The sequence below is a fragment of the Gossypium hirsutum genome, chromosome D03 (genome assembly GCF_007990345.1).
Source record: "Gossypium hirsutum isolate 1008001.06 chromosome D03, Gossypium_hirsutum_v2.1, whole genome shotgun sequence".
Classification (NCBI taxonomy): Eukaryota; Viridiplantae; Streptophyta; class Magnoliopsida; order Malvales; family Malvaceae; genus Gossypium; species Gossypium hirsutum.
Window position 1 is genome coordinate 45472293 of NC_053439.1, and position 20409 is coordinate 45492701.

General features: G+C 31.2%; 1 protein-coding gene across 6 annotated transcripts; it reads right to left on the bottom strand.

Annotated features, from left to right (window-relative positions):
* Positions 1–15475: 15475 nt before the first annotated feature.
* On the bottom strand, positions 15476–17561 carry LOC107950206 (thylakoid lumenal 17.4 kDa protein, chloroplastic). Of its 6 annotated transcripts, none has more exons than XM_016885017.2 (4): positions 17058–17561; positions 16660–16778; positions 16112–16358; positions 15476–15801 (listed from the first exon to the last, which is right to left on the bottom strand). In XM_016885017.2, exons 1-4 carry the CDS (start codon positions 17140–17142, stop codon positions 15776–15778), a joined length of 477 nt encoding a protein of 158 aa, XP_016740506.2. In that variant the 5' UTR covers positions 17143–17561; the 3' UTR covers positions 15476–15775. The 6 variants fall into 6 exon arrangements, with proteins under 6 accessions (XP_016740506.2, XP_016740504.2, XP_040946184.1 ...); XM_016885015.2 differs by having other exon boundaries at positions 15476–15807; positions 17058–17528; XM_041090250.1 differs by having other exon boundaries at positions 16660–16771; positions 17058–17526.
* Positions 17562–20409: the final 2848 nt, after the last annotated feature.

Sequence of the window (20409 nt, forward strand, 5' to 3'; positions counted from 1 at the left end):
AACCCGTCGAACTTACTAAGCTTCATTAAGCATATTTGTATTGTTTAATGTCACTGTAGATTTTTGGAAGGTTGGACGATCGGATCAGCACTCAAGCCACACTGTCCAGCTTATCTCGGTAGTTTTTAAAATATTAAATACGGTTTATATGGCATGTATAGACTTTCGTACAGACTTAGTCAAAGTTTAGCTTATGTAAATATTATGAATAATATTTTGTTTATATAACCAACTTACATATTAGTATGAAATTAAGGTATGATTTTGATGTTAGTATAAGTGATATATGTATGTATGTAATTGAGTTATAGTGAACTTTGGTAACTTGGTAAGGTTGGATACTTGGTTGACATTTTTCTAAGTTGTCATTTGAGGTGCCTAAGGGTTTATTAGTTGTATGTGGTGATAATACATGTTTAAGACTTGATTTTAGCTTGTGTTGAATGCCTTGTTATGGCTTGTTGATGTGCAATTTGTTGAGGCTAGGTTGGTGTCAATATGGGTGAGAAATGTGGCTTAGAAAATTGCCTATTTTCGTCCACACGGGTAGAGACATGGGCGTGTGTCTCAGCCGTGTGTGACACATGGCCAAGTGACATGGTCGTGCATCCCCTGCATCTACTTAAAAATGCAAGTCAGTATGCTCACACGGCCTAACACACGGGCGTGTGATTTGGCCCTGTGACCCAAGTCAGAGAGTTACACGGATATGGACATGGGTTGGACACGGCCATGTGTCCGTATTTCGAATGCCCACATAGCCTGAGACACGGGCATGTCTCCTGACCGTGTGAGTCACATGGCTTGGCCACACGGGCGTGTGACCCCTAGAGCTTTGAAAAATTTCAATGTTTTCTAAAAAATTCTTTGAGTACCCGATTTAATCCCGACTTGTTTCTAACACGTATTTTGGGCCTCGATGGCTTGTATAAGGGACAATATGTTTGATTTCGATTGGTTTCTGACATGAATGTTATATTATATGAAATATCTTTTTATTGATCTGTAAACTCCAATAATGCCTTTTAACCCTGTTCCAGTGATAGATATGGGTTAAGAGTGTTACATCCAAAGAGTTTGGCACCACCAAATTAAATATTATTTTTTATTCTTAAACTAAAATAATTTTATTTTAAATTAAAAAACTAAAAAATAATAACTATAATAAAACTTTAAAAAAACTATAATAAAAAAAACACTAATGTTGGGAGGTGGTGACGCCATTTTAAACAAGGGTGAGCAAAACTCGATTCGACTCAAAAAAATAAAAAAATTCGAATTTCGAGTTAAACGAATCGAGTTATTCGAATCAACTCGAATTTTTTTTCAAATTTCGAGTACGAATTGAGTTGAGTTTTCGAATTCGAATAACTCGAATAATTCGAATATCAAACTATAATATTTTACATTTTTACCCCAAACTCTCAAACCTTTTTACTTTTCCCTCAAAACTTTTACTCCTTCCCACTTTCCCCCCAAAACTTTTACTCCCCTCCCCTCCCAACCCCCCAATCTACCCAAAATCCATTTCCCACCAAAATTTTACTCTCTCATTTACTTTTTCTCAAAATTTTACTCCCAAAAACCCTCAAAACCTTTTATTTTCCCCCAAAATTTTTACTCCCTCCCACTTTCCCCCTAAAACTTTTATTCCCTTCCTATCCCACCTCTCATTTACCCCAAACCCTCCCCCCTCCTATTTTTTTTAATATTTTCCCTCCAAAATTTTACTCCCCCTATTTACTTTCCCTCAAACTTTTGTTCCCCAAAACTTTTTATTTTCTCCCTAAGCTTTTACTTCTCACCCTTTACTCTCAAATAAAAAATCAAAATTATCCAAAAAAATCAATAAACATAAATAGTAATAATTTTATTTATATCTACTATTTATATTATTAAATTAAATTTCACATTTTATATTATTTATATTATTGAATTGTTTATCCATATTGAATATTTATATTAAAATTGAATTATTAATTATGCCATAAAATATTCTTGTTAAAATTTTATACTGGTATCAATTTCACATTTTATTTTTAAAATAACTTTTATTAAAAAAATCATATTTTTACATTTAATATATTTTTTAATTCCAAAATACATAGTGACAAGAAATCTGAAGATAATTAAAACAACTAAGAAAGCAAAGAAGCTAACCAGTATATAAAAAATTAATAAATAAATTACGAGGTGATGAAAGTTAATAAAAAAATTGATTAAGGTGGACAAATTTTATTACGATGGGTGACAGTGGTTACAAGGACCCAAAATTATTTTTTAAAATTTAACTCGAACAAATATATTCGATTCGATTCGATTCGAATTCCATCTCACTCGACTTGATTCGAGAAAACTTCAAATAAAGTTAGGATGATAAAATGAGATTCGAAAACTCGATTAACTCGAAAATTTTCGATTCGATTGAATGCTCACCCCTAATTTTAAATAGAGCCATGCAATAAAATAATATATTTTTAAAAAAAATTTAAAAAAGAATTGCCTGTGAAAAAGTGGTGGTGCCAACCTTAATGGCTCCACCAAAGAAAGGATTATTTTTTAAAGCTCTCCAACTTTTTAAAAATAGCAGTATTTCTTTAGTTTTTATATAGATGACGCCATTCTACATGGCTCCATTAAAAAAAGAAATTTTTTTATTGGGTTTCTTGATGTGGCATGTTGGTGGTGCCAAACTCTTTGGCTCCACCAATTTTTACCTGAAATAATTTTTTTAAAAATAGCAGTATTTCTCTAGTATTTATATAGGTGACGCCATTCTACATGGCTCCACCAAAAAAATAATTTTTTTATTGGGTTTGTTGATGTGGGATGTTGGTGGTGCCAAATTCTATGGCTCCACCAATTTTCACTATAGATTTCAGGTTATTTACATGTATAATAAAAAAAAGTTGGTCATTTTCATAATTAATCAAAATTTTAATGTCATTTGAATAAAAAAAAAGCCTAAGTTAGAACTAGAGGTGCTCATGGGCCGGGCCGGGCCGGGTCGGGTTCGGGCCGGGCCCATAAAAATATTGGCCCGTGTCCTAGGCCCGGGCCCGGCCTGAAATATGGGCCTGAAATTTTGTCCAGCAAAGTATTGCACCGTTCACGCTGTAAATTTCTGACATCGCGCTATTGTGCAGATTTCATTATCAGCGGTTAACTCGAGCATATCCTGGTATGATCATACAAAGACATCTTTGAACTCTAGAGGTAACTCAACATGGCCTTGCTTCGTCTTTGCAGTCAGGTCAATTCTAATCTTCACCAAGCTCATAATTTCTAATGATTCCTTGAGAGGTAGGATCTGTTTCTCCTCTTGTTCTAACATCCTCAACAAGTTCGGAGATAAGCTACGATCTACGTCATTTCCAAAGTCATGAGATCCGTCTAAACACATGTCTCGCTCAAGAGGAAAATCTGAGTCTGTAGCAGTGTCACTCATGTCATTGATATCTAGGGACTCATAATAAGTATCAAAGAATATACAAAAGAAAGTATAAATTTATGAATAATTATTTATACAATATGATTATGAATGAATGAATGATGTGGAAGAAAATCTAAAAGAATGAAATAATCAGACATAATTATTCAAAAAGAATGAAAGAATATTGGCTCAAAAGTGAATGCAAAGATGTATTTTATTAGAATAATAACGTTCAGACATTAGCCTATTTCACAAAAGAATTTCTATCTCTTTAGGGTAAAAACAACAAAAATGTTCTGAACATTACTCTAAATAAGCTCTGATAACTACAGGGATTTCTTCCACAAGCTAATTGCTTAGAACACTCCAGATTTATAAGGGCGGATATCTACAAGGTCCCTTTTCCTTTGTGTCTTCATATATGCCATTGATGTGAACGCTTCCCCACATTTCTTCATACATCGCATTCATCCCGTTGTCAATATGATTGGGTAGATGGCTTTCTGCACTAGATGAGTCACCCAACTTGACAATACCCATGTTGATGAATTTTTCGACTAGCTTCTTGAAGGCAATGCAATTCTCTATTGAATGCCCCGTAATTCCCGCATGGTAGTCGCATTGTGTGTTCGTGTCATACCATTTGGGATACGAAGGTTGTATGGGTTTTAAGTAATGAGGAGCAACAACATACGCATCGAACAAGCTTTGATACAGCTCATTATATGACGTTGGAATTGGTGTGAACTGGAGCTTCTCGATACCTGGTTTCACTCCAGATTCTTGCTTTAAAGGACTCCGATGTCTGGTGGTTTCTGTCTTTGGCCAGCCCACAGTGATTGGTTTTGAGTGGCCCTTGTTATATCTGTTTGCATTATCCCCCATATTCCCCTTCTTCCTTGGAGCCTCTATAGTATCTGGGTACTCTGCCTTCACCTGCTTCATTTCTACTGGATCATCACGAGCAACAAGAAAATTGTTCCTCAAATTGGACCTTGGGCCCGTCAAGCCACTCTCTGGTGTTAATGTACCAGTCTGATAATGTTGGGATCTGATAGTAGAGAGTGCCCCTTATGGATGCCTATCTGGTTGGACTTGGACACTTATCGGAGTATAATCTGGGGAGTATGCAAGATCCTCTTTATCAACCCCAAAGTGGATCACCGAGTTTTTCACTTCTTCTAACTCTCCAGCTAGCAATCGGTTGAACTGGCTTATCATAGTTCTCTGCAATTCTAGCATCCGGTCTCTCATCTCCTGTTGAAATTTGGTCAATTGCTCATGCATCTGTATTTGCATTCGCTCTAATTTCTTTAACCTTTGTTCCATTTCTCTAGTCTTTGCTTGGATACCATAAGGGTGTTTGGTTGGTTGGTTTTCCAAATTAGCTGAAATAAATTGACTCAATTAGACTCTTTCAATGGATTTTAATGCATGTAATGCAGATGCATAAAATGAATGCCTAGAGAGACATTGATTTTGATTCAATTACATTTAGGAAACTTTTCTAGAAAGCAAATTCCTTTACATAAAGCAGATGCATGTACGGCCTCGCCCTTATATTCCAAGAGACAACATCGATCTTTTTCTTTATCCGCATGTTTGTGATAATCTCACCAATTTCCAATAGATGCCACTACTAGCTCCTTTTCTTGATCTTGATCGTGATCCATCATCTGCCGATCTTCATAAGGCTCGTCAACTTCTCTAAGGGAGTTGGAACGTCGAAGGCTCTTAGACAATCGCCTTGAATCTTAAGGCCACGAAGCAAGGTCACGAACTCTTCTATCGTCCTTCTTGTGTTTCTCAGAATATATTCAGGCAATCGTATTGTTTTCCACTTTATCAAGGAATTCGTATTCCATGACAAGCTTTCTAATTTAGTAATTGGATTTGAATCAATATCTCTTTCCTAATATGCAAATGCAATGCAATCATAATCAAAACAAAACAAGATGGGTTAGTACAAAACAGAAGTAAACAAGGAAAACAAAAGTACCTAGTCGGGTAACCACTAGGGATTTGGAGTGGCTCTACCTAGGTTAAGTTCCTAAGTCCACTATATGAGGTTTGGTTCTAAAGTCAAGGTACCCGAACCAGCAGATTCCTCGATCCTCACCCGTTATAGGCTCATACAGACCGAGTTCGGTTCAGGGGAATACATTTCCTTATGGCTGCACGGAGATGAAAATCTCACGAAGACATAGGTACGGATGTATCTCGAAAGTGATCCACTATCCTGCACGGAGGTGAAAACCTCACGAAGGAGTAGCTTCTCACTCCCACTTAAAAAGGGTAAGACTAAACAGTCTTTATGCAATATGATGACAAAATATAGAACTCAATCCATAGTAATCAATCACAAACAATGCAATGAGAGGATCGTAATTTTTTCAAATCAAATTTTTAATTTTCGACAATAAGACCAAAGACAATCAATTTTACAGCTTGACTCTCTAAGTCCCCAGTGGAGTCGCCAAGCTGTTGACACCATTTTTTGAGGAAAACGAGGTCGACTTGGATTTTGAAAATGAAAACAAAAACGGGAGTCGCCACCGATCCTTTTTTATAAGGTGTGATCGGATCACCTCGTAAAAATGGTTGTTTTTAATAAACAATTTAATTTTATTAAAACAACGAGTTTGGTCCACGAAATTCAGAAAACAGGTTCGTGAGTCGGTTACGCACGAGGAAGGATTAGCACCCTCGATACGCCCAAAATTGGTACCTAGTTGATTACTTAATGTCTTAGTGTCGAAAAAACTGAAAACTTTAGAGAGATTTAAAATACGATCCTAAAAAACACTTGAATGACATGGATTAAGATTTAAGAGGATATTTGGCTATTTGGTCGAACGAGAAATCGAAACCCAGCACATTAGGGCACATTTCCTCAAATTTCCAAACGCAAAATATTGTCTTACTTCGAAATTTTAAAAGGATATTTGGCTATTTGATCGAACGAGAAAAATCGAAACCTAGCACATTAGGGCACGTTTTCTCGAATCTCCAAACGCAAAACATTGCCTTTATTATTTTTTAGAAAAATCCTCATCTGGAGAAAACGACATGTCATATCCAATGCGTTAGGACACAACGTATCGAATTCCCGATACGAGAATACATGCCGAAAAATTTACTTTTTTAAAAAGACATTTAATTATCTCGGGTTTAGAAAAGGGATCATGCACAGTAAGTTAGGACACGATCTTTTCTTAATTCCTGAGATCGTTTAAAACTTGAGTTTGAAAAGATTCGTATATTTAGATTTATCGTGAAAATCGAAACCAGTAAGTTAAGGTACGACCTTCTCGAATCTAAACACGAGATTTTGCTTATTCAAAAATCATAATTTATGCATCGAATAAAATTAATCTAACATGAAGTAGTAGAAATGAAACTCGATATTAATACACGTAACAAGATAATGAATACAATAATGTAAGCATAAAGTTAAAACATTCATTCTAAATAATGAAAATGTAAATAAAGAAATAAACAAAGAAAATGTATAAAGCTATAAAAACATATAAAAAATGTGTATATACATAAAATTATGGAAATATGAAAAATATATGGGGACGTATATGTATATATAGATAGATCATAAAAATATGCATATTATATATATATATAACACATGTATGTATATATGTATGTAAATTATAAATTCAAAAATACATAGGGATATGTATATATAAATATAAATATGCATAACTTTATATATATATAATTTATAAGGTATGTAAACATAAGTACGTATATATAAATAAAAATACGCATGTGTATATGTATATCACATAAAAACAAAAGAGATACAAATATGTACATTATAAAATAAAACAATGTAAGTATATACATATATATATATATGCATATAAATAAAAAATAAAAATATGAATATGTACGGATTTATATATATATATGAATTATAAAATATAAAAAATGAGTAATTATATAATAATAATTACAAACGGGTTTAATCAAATTTTAGAATAAAAATTAGGGGTTTAAAACGAAAATAAACAAAAAAATGGGTCCCAAAGGACCAAAATATAATGCGCCCAAAGAATGGAGGGCTGATTGAGCAAATATTCCCAACCTTTAGCGCGTCATTTCGTTGAGGACCAAATTGGAATAAGCGCAAAAATCGAGGGGCCAAATTAAAAACAATAAAAGACTTTATTATAAAAACCATTAAAAAGCGGAAGGGCTAAAGGTGCAATTACCCCTTCCGTCAAAAACACGCGGATCCTCTTGGAGCGGGTCGGGTCGGCCAACGGGTCAAATCAAAACGGCGCCGTTTTGGTGCCTGAGAAGGCTGCTCAAAACGACGTCGTTTTGAAAGCCTATTTAAGCCAAGTTTTTTCTCAAAACACTTCACTTTCAGCCCTCTTTCTAAAAAAAATTTCTTTCTCTCAAAATCTCTCCCCTTCCCCTCTCTCAACCCAGAATCTGGCCAGAGGACGGGCCGACCACCGCCACGCCGGCCGCCGGTCACCGGCGACGACGCCGCCGTCCACGGTGGCCGGAAAGTTGAAAAGGTGCGTTTTTCTCCCTTTTTTTTCTTTTTTATAACTCTTTTTCAATATATATGTATAACAGTTAAAAAAGAAAACTAAAGAAATATATGTGTGTATATAAACAGTTTCAAAAGGAAGGAAAATAAAGAAAGAAAATAAATAAATAAATAAAAGGGAAATAGATCTTATACCGAAACAAAGAGTCCTTTAATCCGTTTTTTTTTCTACTTTTTATTTCTTGAAATCGTTCCCCCCTTTACAATGGTTTTTCAATCGGTTTTGTACCGAAAATAATACCCCCTTTTAGATCTGTTTGAATGGCTTTTAAATAGCCATTTTACAATTTTTCTATTATTTCTACTACTGTTTTGTCCTTCTTTGCTTGCGTGTAGGCCTTGATAGAGCAGGTGGCAGAGTAGGTGGGGCGGAGCAGTGGGCAAGTGGTGGCATCGGCGCGCAGAGGGCAAGTGGCTGAAGGGACGTGCGGCGCCTAGGTTAGGGGCTAGGGTTTAATTTTGGGCCTGTAATTTGGGTTTAGGTAGGTTTAATTGGTTTGGGTTTGTTTTAAGTGTACTGGGCTGATTTTTGGGTTAGGTTTAGGTGGGTATTGGGTTTTGGGTCTGCTGAAAATGGGCTGGGTAAAATTGGTCTGTACAAAAATATTTTAAAAATAAAAAATAAAAAAAAAAGTATTTTTAAAATATTTTTAAAAATAAAAAATAAAAAATATATATTTATTATATTCGGGCTGGGTCAAAAAAATGGTGCCCGAGGCCCAGCTCGTTTTCTAAACGGGCTTCATTTTTTTGCCAAGCCCATATTTTGGGCCTATATTTTTACTTAAACTCTCTCATATTTCGGGCCGGCCGCCCGGCCCATGAGCACCTCTAGTTAGAACCATGTGTTGCTGGAGCTTATGTTTCCTTGTCTAATAGGTCAATGGGAAGGAGCCCTAGTGATCAAAACCCTGATGGAGGGAGGAACCTGGCTGGAGTTGTACGTGAATTTCAAGTTTCCAATTATTCCTTGATTTGCAAGTTTGGTTTGATCTTTGCTTCAGAACTTGGGCTTCTTGATTGGGATTAGTCAGGCAGCTTTGTACCTAATCAGCAACCCTAATGGAATTCCTCCTCAGTGATGTATGCAACGAAGAATAATTAAGATTTATGCAAAGAAAATAAGTTTGAAATTGGAGAAATTTAGGGTTCTGGGGTTCACTGGTCTTATATGCAAATGTAGGGTGAAAAACAACTACAATTAAGCTTCAACTTTGGGGGAATTGGGAAATGAAAAAAAATGTTGAAGAAAAAACCAATGACTGAGAACATTCAATATTGGCGGCAGATAGTTATTAGTTAATGCATCAATTCAGCTATAATTGGACGTCTATTATTACTCCATCCTATTAATATTTTAACGATACAATTTTTATCAATATGTATCTAAAATATTGTTTATATTAATATATAGTTAAGAGTTAATAGTGGTTTTTTACATGAAATAAATAGACGAAAAATTTTTAATTTATGTTAAACTTAACATGCATGATCTATACAAATGAAGCATAAAATATAACTATTAGTTTGTTAAAATATTATTCATATAAACAATTACCGAAGGGTGAAAAATAATTTAAATTTTACACTGATGTAAGTGATCTATCCACTTACAACATACATCTATCATCACAATTTAATATACGGATAATATAATGCCCTTGAACATAACAACTAGGTCCACTTTAATACTTATACTTTTTTTTAGTTCACTATTTGTTCTTGAATTTGACAATTAAATCCATTTTGTTCATGAACTTAGATTCTGTCAAGATTTAATGATATGACCAATGCTATTGGAACAAGATCAGATTGAATGGACAGAGAATTGGTTGATATAACAGTCTGAACAAAGGGGTTGAATCAATTAACTCGGAAGCTACTTGAAATTGATAAAAGTAAAAAAAAAAACAACACAAAAATCAACAATTAAACAAGTTGAATTGGTTTTATAAAATTATTTATTTTCTAATTTTTTTTAGATTTTTATAAAATTTTAATTATTTATTTAATTATTATTGGTGTGGCGGTAGAACTAATCGAACTAGTTGAACCAGGAGCCAATGATCTGACTTATTTAACTACCAGTCCGGTTATTAAAACATTGAATGTGATACTCTGAGATTATACCACATCATCACTTGGAAATTTATATAAATTTTCTACTTTTCAAGTGATGATGTGGCACAATCTCATAGTGTCATATCATCAAATTTTTATATTTTTCAAGTCTAGGGACTAAAATGAACTTAATTATCAAGTTCAAGTGTCAAAGTAGATAAAAAAAGTACAAATACTAAATGAACCTAATTATCAAGTTTAGAGGCTAAAAATTATATTATTCTTATTATTTATTAGAAGTATAGAAATATATATTATTAATACATCAAATATAAATACTCTCACTATCCCAATAAAAATGTCACAAATTTAATTTTTTTTATAATAAATTATTTTAAATTTAATTAATTAAATTTTATAAAAATATATTTAAAATTTATTTCATTGAAAATTCTTGTAATATGCTTTTTCAATTTTTTATCCGTAATAAATCTTAAATAATAAAAGGTTAAAAGTTGAAATTTTTTTTACCACTAAAAATCAAAATGTGACAAGTTTAATGAGACAGAAAGAATATATGTTACTTATTTTAGGTTGATTAAGTTGATGTCACCCTTTAATCGAGTCCCAACTCAATTAAAAAATTACCAAAAGTCTATTTATTTTACAAAATAATAAATATTATCTTGAGGTTAGTTATATTTTGTTGTATTTTGATAAATTTTAAAAAAATACCTACACATAACAAGAATCATGAGATTTGAACACAAAAAAAATTATATTTTTCACTGTCTTAACTTTATCTTTTCAACTTTGCCGAAACAAAACTTTACCACTTCAATCAAAACTTCAATCAAAGTTACATTAGTTTTTACATAATTTTTTTTATAAACTTATTGCATAAATGTTTTTACTTATATGGTGAATGTGACAAAATCTATTATTATAATAAAACCTCTGGCTCACTCATTATAAAAATATTTTTTATCTCTAATAATATTAAACTCTTTACTGAGTTTGGCGTCACAAGTCAACTGAGTGCCAACTCAATTAGATAATGACAAAAATACCCTTATTTTACCAAGTAAATTATATTATTTGAGAGCGTTTTTTGTCATTTTATGTCTTTTACATAAAAAATGGAAATATAAATACTCATAATATGATTTGCACATTAGCCTTTAAAGTTTCAACATCCATACTTTGTCATCCAATCAAAACCTCATTTATTATTTATATCAATTTTTATAAATAATTTTATTTTTCACTTACCTCCTGAATATGCCATAATTTATTTTTATTAATATGGCTTATAGAATTTAAAAAGTTTATTAGCAATCTTAAATAGATCCATAAATCTTAAACAAATATGATTTGTTTTTTTTCAGTTCCAATAGTAAACCTAGTGCCAAGGGTCGCAGTTTAAAACCTGTGATCAAAGCATAAAGAGCATCCTATGGAGGTCTACATATTAAATGGGACTTATTTGACCCACGTGAACTAGCCTAATTCGAAGAACGAGTGATGTAGCCCATCTACTTGAAGCCTTGGCTGCCTAGCAAAACACTTATAAAAAATTAGAGCTACCTTGGTAAATAGGAAAAGTAATCCTAGAATATTTGTAATCTGATAAGATTTTTTTTTGTAATCTAGGGGAATATGTAAATCCCTTAATTGTAGATATGCTTCGATCTCGTCCGTCGATGTAAAGCTAGTTGTACCGTTGGATTGGGGGAGACCCTCTGAGAGCATTTACTCAAACACCTTGTGTGCTTTGCTTTTTTTGTGGTTATTCTATTCTTTCGAGATTTATTTTGTCTTGGAGTTGCTTCCGCTATATTCTCGATGCCTTGGAGAAATTCTACGAGAATTCTCACCTTACAAGAGTTAAGTTGGCTTAGGCGTATTTGAAGCGAAGTAATCGCCTAAGGCCACACGGATTGCAAGACAAAAAATCTAGCCCCATAACACTAGTAAATGATGAAAATCAAAATGGTAAATATTATTAGTTTATTTTTCAGAAAAATTCTACAGCAATTTAATTACTCTTATGATCAATGAGTATAAATAATTTATGGTGCATTTAAAAAGTCATTTGATAATTGAATTTAAATATAATTATGTGTGATTATACATGTAGCATATTTAGATAACCATCGTAATCAGTGGATTTTATAGAATTGAATATAATTAGAATATTTTAATTATGTTTTTCAATTTAAGAATTAGTCGAATTATATGGTAATTAACCTAGTGACTTTATAATTATTTTTCATTGAGAAAAGAGAAAATAACCATCAAACATGAGATAATAGAGATTTAAGAAGTAATCACATTTTAACACCTGAAACACATCTTAATAATAGACTTTCATATTATGATTCTATAGTGGACAAAAGAATTGGAGAAATATTGATTAGCTGAAGTAAGGATATTGGGTCTCTCACGTTTTGGGCAAATTAATCAAACTACTAACGCACTTGTTACTTAATAACTTGGATTGAGTCTAATTTCGTTATCATTATTTTATGGCCTTTAATTTATTGGCTAACTTTATGAATTATTAGTGACTAGCAAGAGGGAAAGGCATTTGAAAAAGGTAGTGGTCCAGCCTTCTCTTTTTAAAAGGGATTGTGATGATTTGTTGTTATAAGTTTTAATTATATATTTTTTTATACAATACCAATAACTATTTATAACTCTTCCCCAACCCTTAAATAGGAAGATAATGCGCTTCAACGCACTTAAACCTATGTCCTCCTGTACTGGCAACAATATCCATACCAGTCAAGCTAAAACTCAATCGGCAATTAACAATTTTTTTTTCATTTGTGTTGCAGGTAAAATCCACCTTTAGTTTTGTATAAAAATTATATATAATATTTAATTTAAGCTTAAGGGTGTAAAGAGTTCTCAAATTTTTTCAAAAAAAGCAATTGAGTACTTGAACTTTCAAAATGCATCAAAAAGGCCCTCAAACTTCTTCAAAAGAAAAGCAATTAAGCCCCTACTTTTTTTTTTCACTCAATTGGGTACTTGAACTTTCAAAATGCATAAAAAAATCCTCAAAATTTTTCAATAAAGCAAGTAAGTCCTGCTCTTATTAAAAATTAGAAAAATTATTAAATTTTAATAAAAATATGAAAAAAATTAAAATTTATTAAAAATTATAATTTTTTTTATAAAAATCATAAAAAAATTTAACAATTGTAAAATTTTATAAAAATCATAAAAAAAGTACCGACTCCTAGTTTTTTTTTTTCAATTAAAGTCATCACGTGTCGCAACACAGCACAACATGTGGCGAAAAATGATAAAGAAAAATAAAAATCAATAAAAGTTATAGAAAAATTATAAAATTCTTCTTTTGGAACGATAATTTTTATAATTTTTTATATTTTTTTATAATTTTCTTACAACTTTATAAAAATTTATATTTTTTATATTTCCATATATTTTATATTTTTTACGATTTTTATAAAATTTACAATTTTTTTTATATTTTTTACGGTTTTTATATTTTTTTTCTAATTTTTAATATTTAAATTTTTTATTAAAATTTAATAATATTTATAGCTTTTATTGATTTTAATTTTTTATATATTTTTCTAATTTTTAATAAAAGCAGGGGTTTAATTGCTTTTTTTGAAAAAGCTTGAGAGTTTTTTTGATGCATTTTAAAAGTTCAAGTACCCGATTGGGTGCAAAAAAAAGTAGGGGCTTAATTGCTTTTTCTGAAAATGTTTGACGGCCTTTTTGATACATTTTGAAAATTTAAGTACCTAAATGAGTGCAAAAAAAAATCAAGGGCTTAATTGGTTTTTTTTTTTAAATGGCGGGCTTTTTGCACCCTTTAATTTATTTAATATAAATAATTTTATATAAATAAAAGAAGTTTAAACCATAATTTAAGCAATGGTATAGAGGTGTTCATGGGCCAGGTGGCCCGGCCCGGCCATGAACACCTCTACAATGATACAATATATTAAATTTATATATATTTACCGGATGGACATAATGTAGACCATATTTTCTATTCTTCTATCTCTATTGTTTTGAAATGTACAAAATTGATATAAATAAATTAGTTATATTATAAATAAATTTAATATTATTATTATTTTCAATTATAAAATAAATTATTTATATGTACTTTCTTTTGCAATAAATCTTATTTTGTATACTATTTTTCTCGTGTACGTCTCTTCTTATATTAAATATTGAATTAATATATAAAACTATTTAAAAATAATATAGAAATTTGAAATATATAAAAAATAAATTATAATATTAAATAAAAATAAAGTAATATATAGCAATTATAATATTTCATGATAAATAATAAGTATATTTATATTAAATTATTAAACACATTTAATAATAATTAAAAAATAATGACTGAAAATGTTTCATACTTGCACCAAACAAATAAAAACGATTTTACTTTTTTTTTCTAACAAAAAATAAAATCATAATATTTTATTACCTTATCATCGGAGGGTGAGTTTGGATGGACGGTGTGTTTACCTCCGGTGAGGTTAAAAAAAGCGGTGGCGGTGATATTAGTTACTGTAGCAGTGAGATTGGATACTGTAGCGGTGAGATTAAAAACAATGGTGGAGTGTGTGTTTGGATTCAAACGCAGCTGTAGGGGTGAGATGAGAATAAAAAATGACTATTAAGGACATCAGATTAGAACTGATATATAATATAATTTTTTAAAATTATTTTAATTTTTTAAAATTATTAAAATATGTGAATTTATAAATTCATTTAATAAAATATTAAAATGTATCTTCTAATATTTTAATGAATTATATAATCAATTTAAATTATTTATTAGATAAACGCACCGCCTATCCAAAGGGAGCCTATGCAGTTAACGCCAATAATGCCTTAATCGACTTGTTTATTTTAGATGGCTTTTAATCCCTTTTCTCAAAATTTCCTAAGATGCAAGTATAAATTGATATATTTGCTATAGTTTATATAGGTATAAATTTCAAATTTATACACAAATTTTAATCCAATGTGCAATTTAATACATAAACTTTGATTCAATGTAATTAAATATATTTTTTATAATTTATAATGTATTTATTTTTTAAATATAGTTTTGAATTTTTTAAATTTAAAATTTTAATTAATTACTGGTATTACATCCACGTACATGCCCCATCAACAAAAGTAAATTTTTCTATCAATTTTGAGATTTTACCAAATAATGCAAGTTTAAGGGAGTAAAAATGAAAAATAGAAATTTTCTTTTAAATAGCCATTGTGCCTTTAAATAATAAAGCAAACTTTCAAATCAGACATCAGCCTGAGCGCCGATTGACCCAAATTCCTTTCCACAAATTTTTGATCTGTTTCATTTGCGGCCCAAAGTAGATAGAAGACGCAGCAAAACCAGAAATAACTGTTTTCCAGTACCATTTTTAATCTCAACATGAAAATTAAAAAAGAAAAAGAAAGTAAGAACATAGAATATATATGTGTATATAAATCAGTCATCGGCAACCCAACTCAACTCTTCCTTCAGCACTGATGCTTGTGTTGGTAAAAAGCTTCTGAAGATCAATGTAACCGATGATGGTATCTTCGAAAACTGCATCTTCAAGCTACGCATTGTCGAATGTTGAACCAGATAACACTGTGTTCTTGAATATAGCTCCTTGTAGATTCGCTTTTCCGAAATTAACTCAATCCAAAACCGCATTCGAGAAGTCTGTACTTGTGTTCATTATATTTTAGATCATTTCCCATTTTTATGCTAAACTTATTCACCATGATTTCCAATACTCAACTTGGATGTGTGTTGAATACACACATGTACTCGGTACGTGTATGCTTAATTTTTTCTAAATGTTTTCATGTATTTTGAGGATCATACTCGTATATCTGTATCTAAATATATACGAGTAATTGTGCCAAGTTTATCAAATAGATAATTTGCACAAAATTATAATTGTCTCAAAAACACTGAGTTACGATAAGATGTATGATTGTAGAAAATGCAAAACATAAAGAAGATTTACCTTTGAAGCTAGCTCCAACAGCATAAGCCTTTGACATCACAGCTTCAGACATGTCTGCACCATCAAACTTAGCATCCGACATAAGTGCAGCTGCAACAGATTTCCCCTTCAGGTTCGATTTCTCGTTAGTGTAATCGCAGAAGCGTAGATCGAGCGGCTTATTGTACACACCATTTGCCTGACATATGGTGTTACCAACGAATGCACGCTCGCATCGGTTTGGCTCCGTTGACAACGGAGGAAGCCTCTGCATGACAATGCTTTAGTAATTAGACATTTTTAGTAGCCTTTTGACAGTGTTAATTTGAATCGTCAGACGGATATAGGAACATTTATTCCCCAATCCCAATAGTCATCCTTACCCGAGCAAGCCAGTTACTAAATGACCTAAGGTAACTTGGATAGACAGTTTGATTGAATTAACTAGGCTAATTTACGTATGAATTCCATTATTTCTTCTTTCAGGCTAAGATACAAACAGCTACCGTGCAACAATTTATGTGTTCCTGGCAATTCTTAACCCAGAAGGAGTGGTGAAGGTTTTCAACCTGATTGGCAGCAATTACAAGCGAGGCAGTGGCAACGGTGCATACAGCAAGAAGGCTACAAGCTACAGTCCTCAGTGGAGACGAGCTTTCCTCGGATTTGGGAACACGTTTGCTAGTTGCTTCGATGGAAGAAAACATATCAGCGGTAGTAATTAAAGAGAAAACACAAAGCTAAACATGGCTTCCCCCATTAAAGTTCCAGACAATAACTCAACAACATAAACCCCAAAACATGACTTGAACTGAAGACATCACCGGCAATTGAGATTTACCCACATAATGGGAATTACTTTCAAGCTTGAATCCATATTCCAAACATTCAAAAAGAGGAAAAAAGGAAAAAGAATTTGGAAGCAGTTTAAGAAATAAAGAAAGAAAAAAAAAAGCAAGGGCCATACCAGAAGAAGAACAGGTGACTCTGAGAGGTACATGGGTTGATGAAGAGGACAACCATGGCATTTTGTTGATAATTCTGGAGAGCATAAAGAGTTATGGGAGAGTGGAGTTGAAAGGGTCACCATTTTTGAGGGTATATATTTTTTTTTGTCTCTTTTATCTCCATTTTGAGAGCTTATCCATTGACATGGTTCTAGTTGCAGCAGGGTATTTTTGTCGGTTAAAAATACCAACAGTTCAATTGATTTCAATTGCAGCTAAAATCTACAGTTGATTTTCAACTGAGCAGTGTGGTGGAGATGCAATCTCACTGCACTGATTTGCTGAACCAAACAGCATAGTAGTGAGATTGGTACCATTTCCCACCCCCCAACTGCACCTCACTGGCTTTTACAGCCAAACCAAAGGAAGCCTAAAATGATAATGAGAATAGAAAAACATTAAATCAATTGATGAACAATTTTGAAGCACATGGCATGTAGCTATGGCATATGACGTTATAATATAATAATTATCACTATGTAATCTACTTTTTAAAAAACTACCATAATCTATTTTTTTAAAAGATAATTTTTTTATTTATTTTTTATTTATTATAATTATTTTTAAATGTTTAATTATTCTCAAAAAAAATTTCAAACTCATGTTTTTGTATATATATTATAAATATAGATATAAAATTATATTTTTATAATTTTAACATTTTCTATAATTTTAATATTTTATTTTAATTTTTTTTATAATTGAAAAAATTTATAATTTTTTTGATTTTTTTATTTTTATTACACATACCCATATATATATATATATGTATATATGTTTGATATGTATTAAGCCTTTAAGTGAGATGGTGTCACGAATTGATCAGACACCGACTCAATTTGATAATGACTAAAATACTATTATTTTGCATAGTAAAATATGTTATTTTGAGGATTTTTTTTATCTTTTATACGAAAAAATAGAAAAATCCACACATATAAGATATTTAAACTTAAAACACTATAGTTTGAAACATCTTTATTTTATCATTTCAATTAAAGCATCGTTTATTATTTATATAATAAAATTATAAATATAAAAGGTTCTTTGGTGGAGAGAGGTAGTATTGCAAACAAATGAACATGATGTACAGGAAGAAGGCGAAGAGGAAGATTAGAGTAGATCCGATAACACTGAGCGCAATAACAAGTGGTGGTTAATAAGGTGGAGAAAGAGAAATGTGACAAATAATTAGGTTCAAAAAAGAAACAAGATAAGAGAAATTAAGAGAAAATGATTTGGGAGTTCAAAATGCCAAAAAGTCTTCACCAATTGTGAAAAACTCCTATTTATAGTGTCTCAAGAATGAGAGTTATAAAGCCGACAGTTAATAGGAGTAATAAATTAATATTTTCAGTTACAATGATACTAATGGTTAAAAAGGGATGGTGAAAAGTTTTGTTGGTGACGGTGATGATGAATAGGGAAGAAGAGTTCATCATGTTTCTAAAAGAAGGGAAATGCACTCAGGGGGAGTTTGGTTCGCCAAATCTTAGATTATGTATCGTAATAAGATTATGAGAATGTAACATTAGGGGTGAAATATGATATTGCCTTATTTGATTCATTTGGCAAGAATGCAAGATTCAAGTGTTTGATTGACCAAATGTAAGATTACATAGAAACACATTTTACTCAATTGTCCTTGTTATAGAATTTATTTTTTAACAAGTTTAGTTCCTTTAATATTTTTTTTAGTCTCAATTTCCATAAAGTTATGATAAATTATTACAATTCTTACTTTTTATTACAATTTATATATTAATAAGTAAATATACTATGTTGAAATAAATTTATAAATCATCATTATAAACATAATTAATAAATTACTAAATAAATTATTAAATAAAATATAATAATTATAAATGTAATGTGTGATATCTACTAGTTCACTATTAAGAAAAAAAAAATATTTTGATTTTAATTAGTCTTAAACTTTATTTAAGAAAAAGAAACCTAAATTGATTAGAATAATAAAAACAAAGGGTAAATTGGTCTAAAACTTAAGATTATGCTCATAATCTAAGATTACGTAAGGAATAGGCCATAATGAGATTACACCCTATATTATGGGATGACTAGAATGTTGAAATCCAAACATCGTAATCTCATTCCAGAATCTAACATTATGAGTCATAATATTACAATCGGCGAACCAAACGCCCTCTTAGTGTTACAGGAAAAGGTTAAGAGGAAACCTCTTAACTACCCTATATCTGATCCACCAAACCAAACTCTTCAGAACATTCCATGAATGCAGATAACCCAAGAACCCTGCCATATTCCGAGGTAACTTCAACTACTTCTACTTTGGTGAAGTGGTACCATGTGAAACATCTTTCACAGAACATCTCTTGGAACACAAAACATTTGTTTTCCTTGGATAAGAGTTGTTCCCAAATAATGGTTATTTTGACTTACTCTAAACGTAAGTTGTTCCCAAATAATGGTTATTTTGACTTATTCTAAACGTGAGTTGTTCCCAAATAATGGTTATTTTGACTTATTCTAAACGTGAGTTGTTCTCAATATAAAGGTCGAACAAAAGTTGTTTTGTGGTGATGCTTTTCTTGGTAGAGCTTGTTTTGAATAATGATTCTTTTGGAAAAATAAAATCGCTCTAAATACAAGTTTCTCCAAAAAATTGTTGTTCTAAATATAGTTATTCCTAAAATGTCATTATTCTAAACAATAGTTGTTCCAAACTTTAGCTTTTCTTGTTAAGCTCAATAATCACCAAGAGGGAGGTGAATTGATGTTTTAAAAAACTTTTAAAAAAATATGGCAAACAAAGGAGACTCAAGAATTTATAATGGTTTGTCTCCAATTGCCTACCTCTACTACCTTAGCTTACCAGAACTAAGGATTTCTCACATTCACTATATTTGAACCTTTCAAGGATAAGGTTTAACCTTTACAAAATACTATCTTTTCACTAGGCAAGATAGAGCCACTTCCCTAAAGGCTTTCTACCAAAAAACCTTAAGCAAACCCTTACAAATATGAGAAATAAGAATAAGGATTAAATACTCCTCTTAAGGGAAGATATTACAATGATAAAGCTCAATCAATAACAATACAACACTTGAAAAGAATAAGAAAGATTGTTACTCAAGTGTGTGTATAAAGAACAAAGAAAATATCAATGAAAATATTGGATTTTTGTGCAATTGACTTTACAAAATTGTTTCTTGTCTTCAATATGGAGTTATTAACTTGTATTTATGCCTTCTAACAACCTTGAGGGAGTTTGGAAGCATAGGGAGACAATTAGATTAGTTGTTGTAATTAATTCGAGCATTAATTGTAACC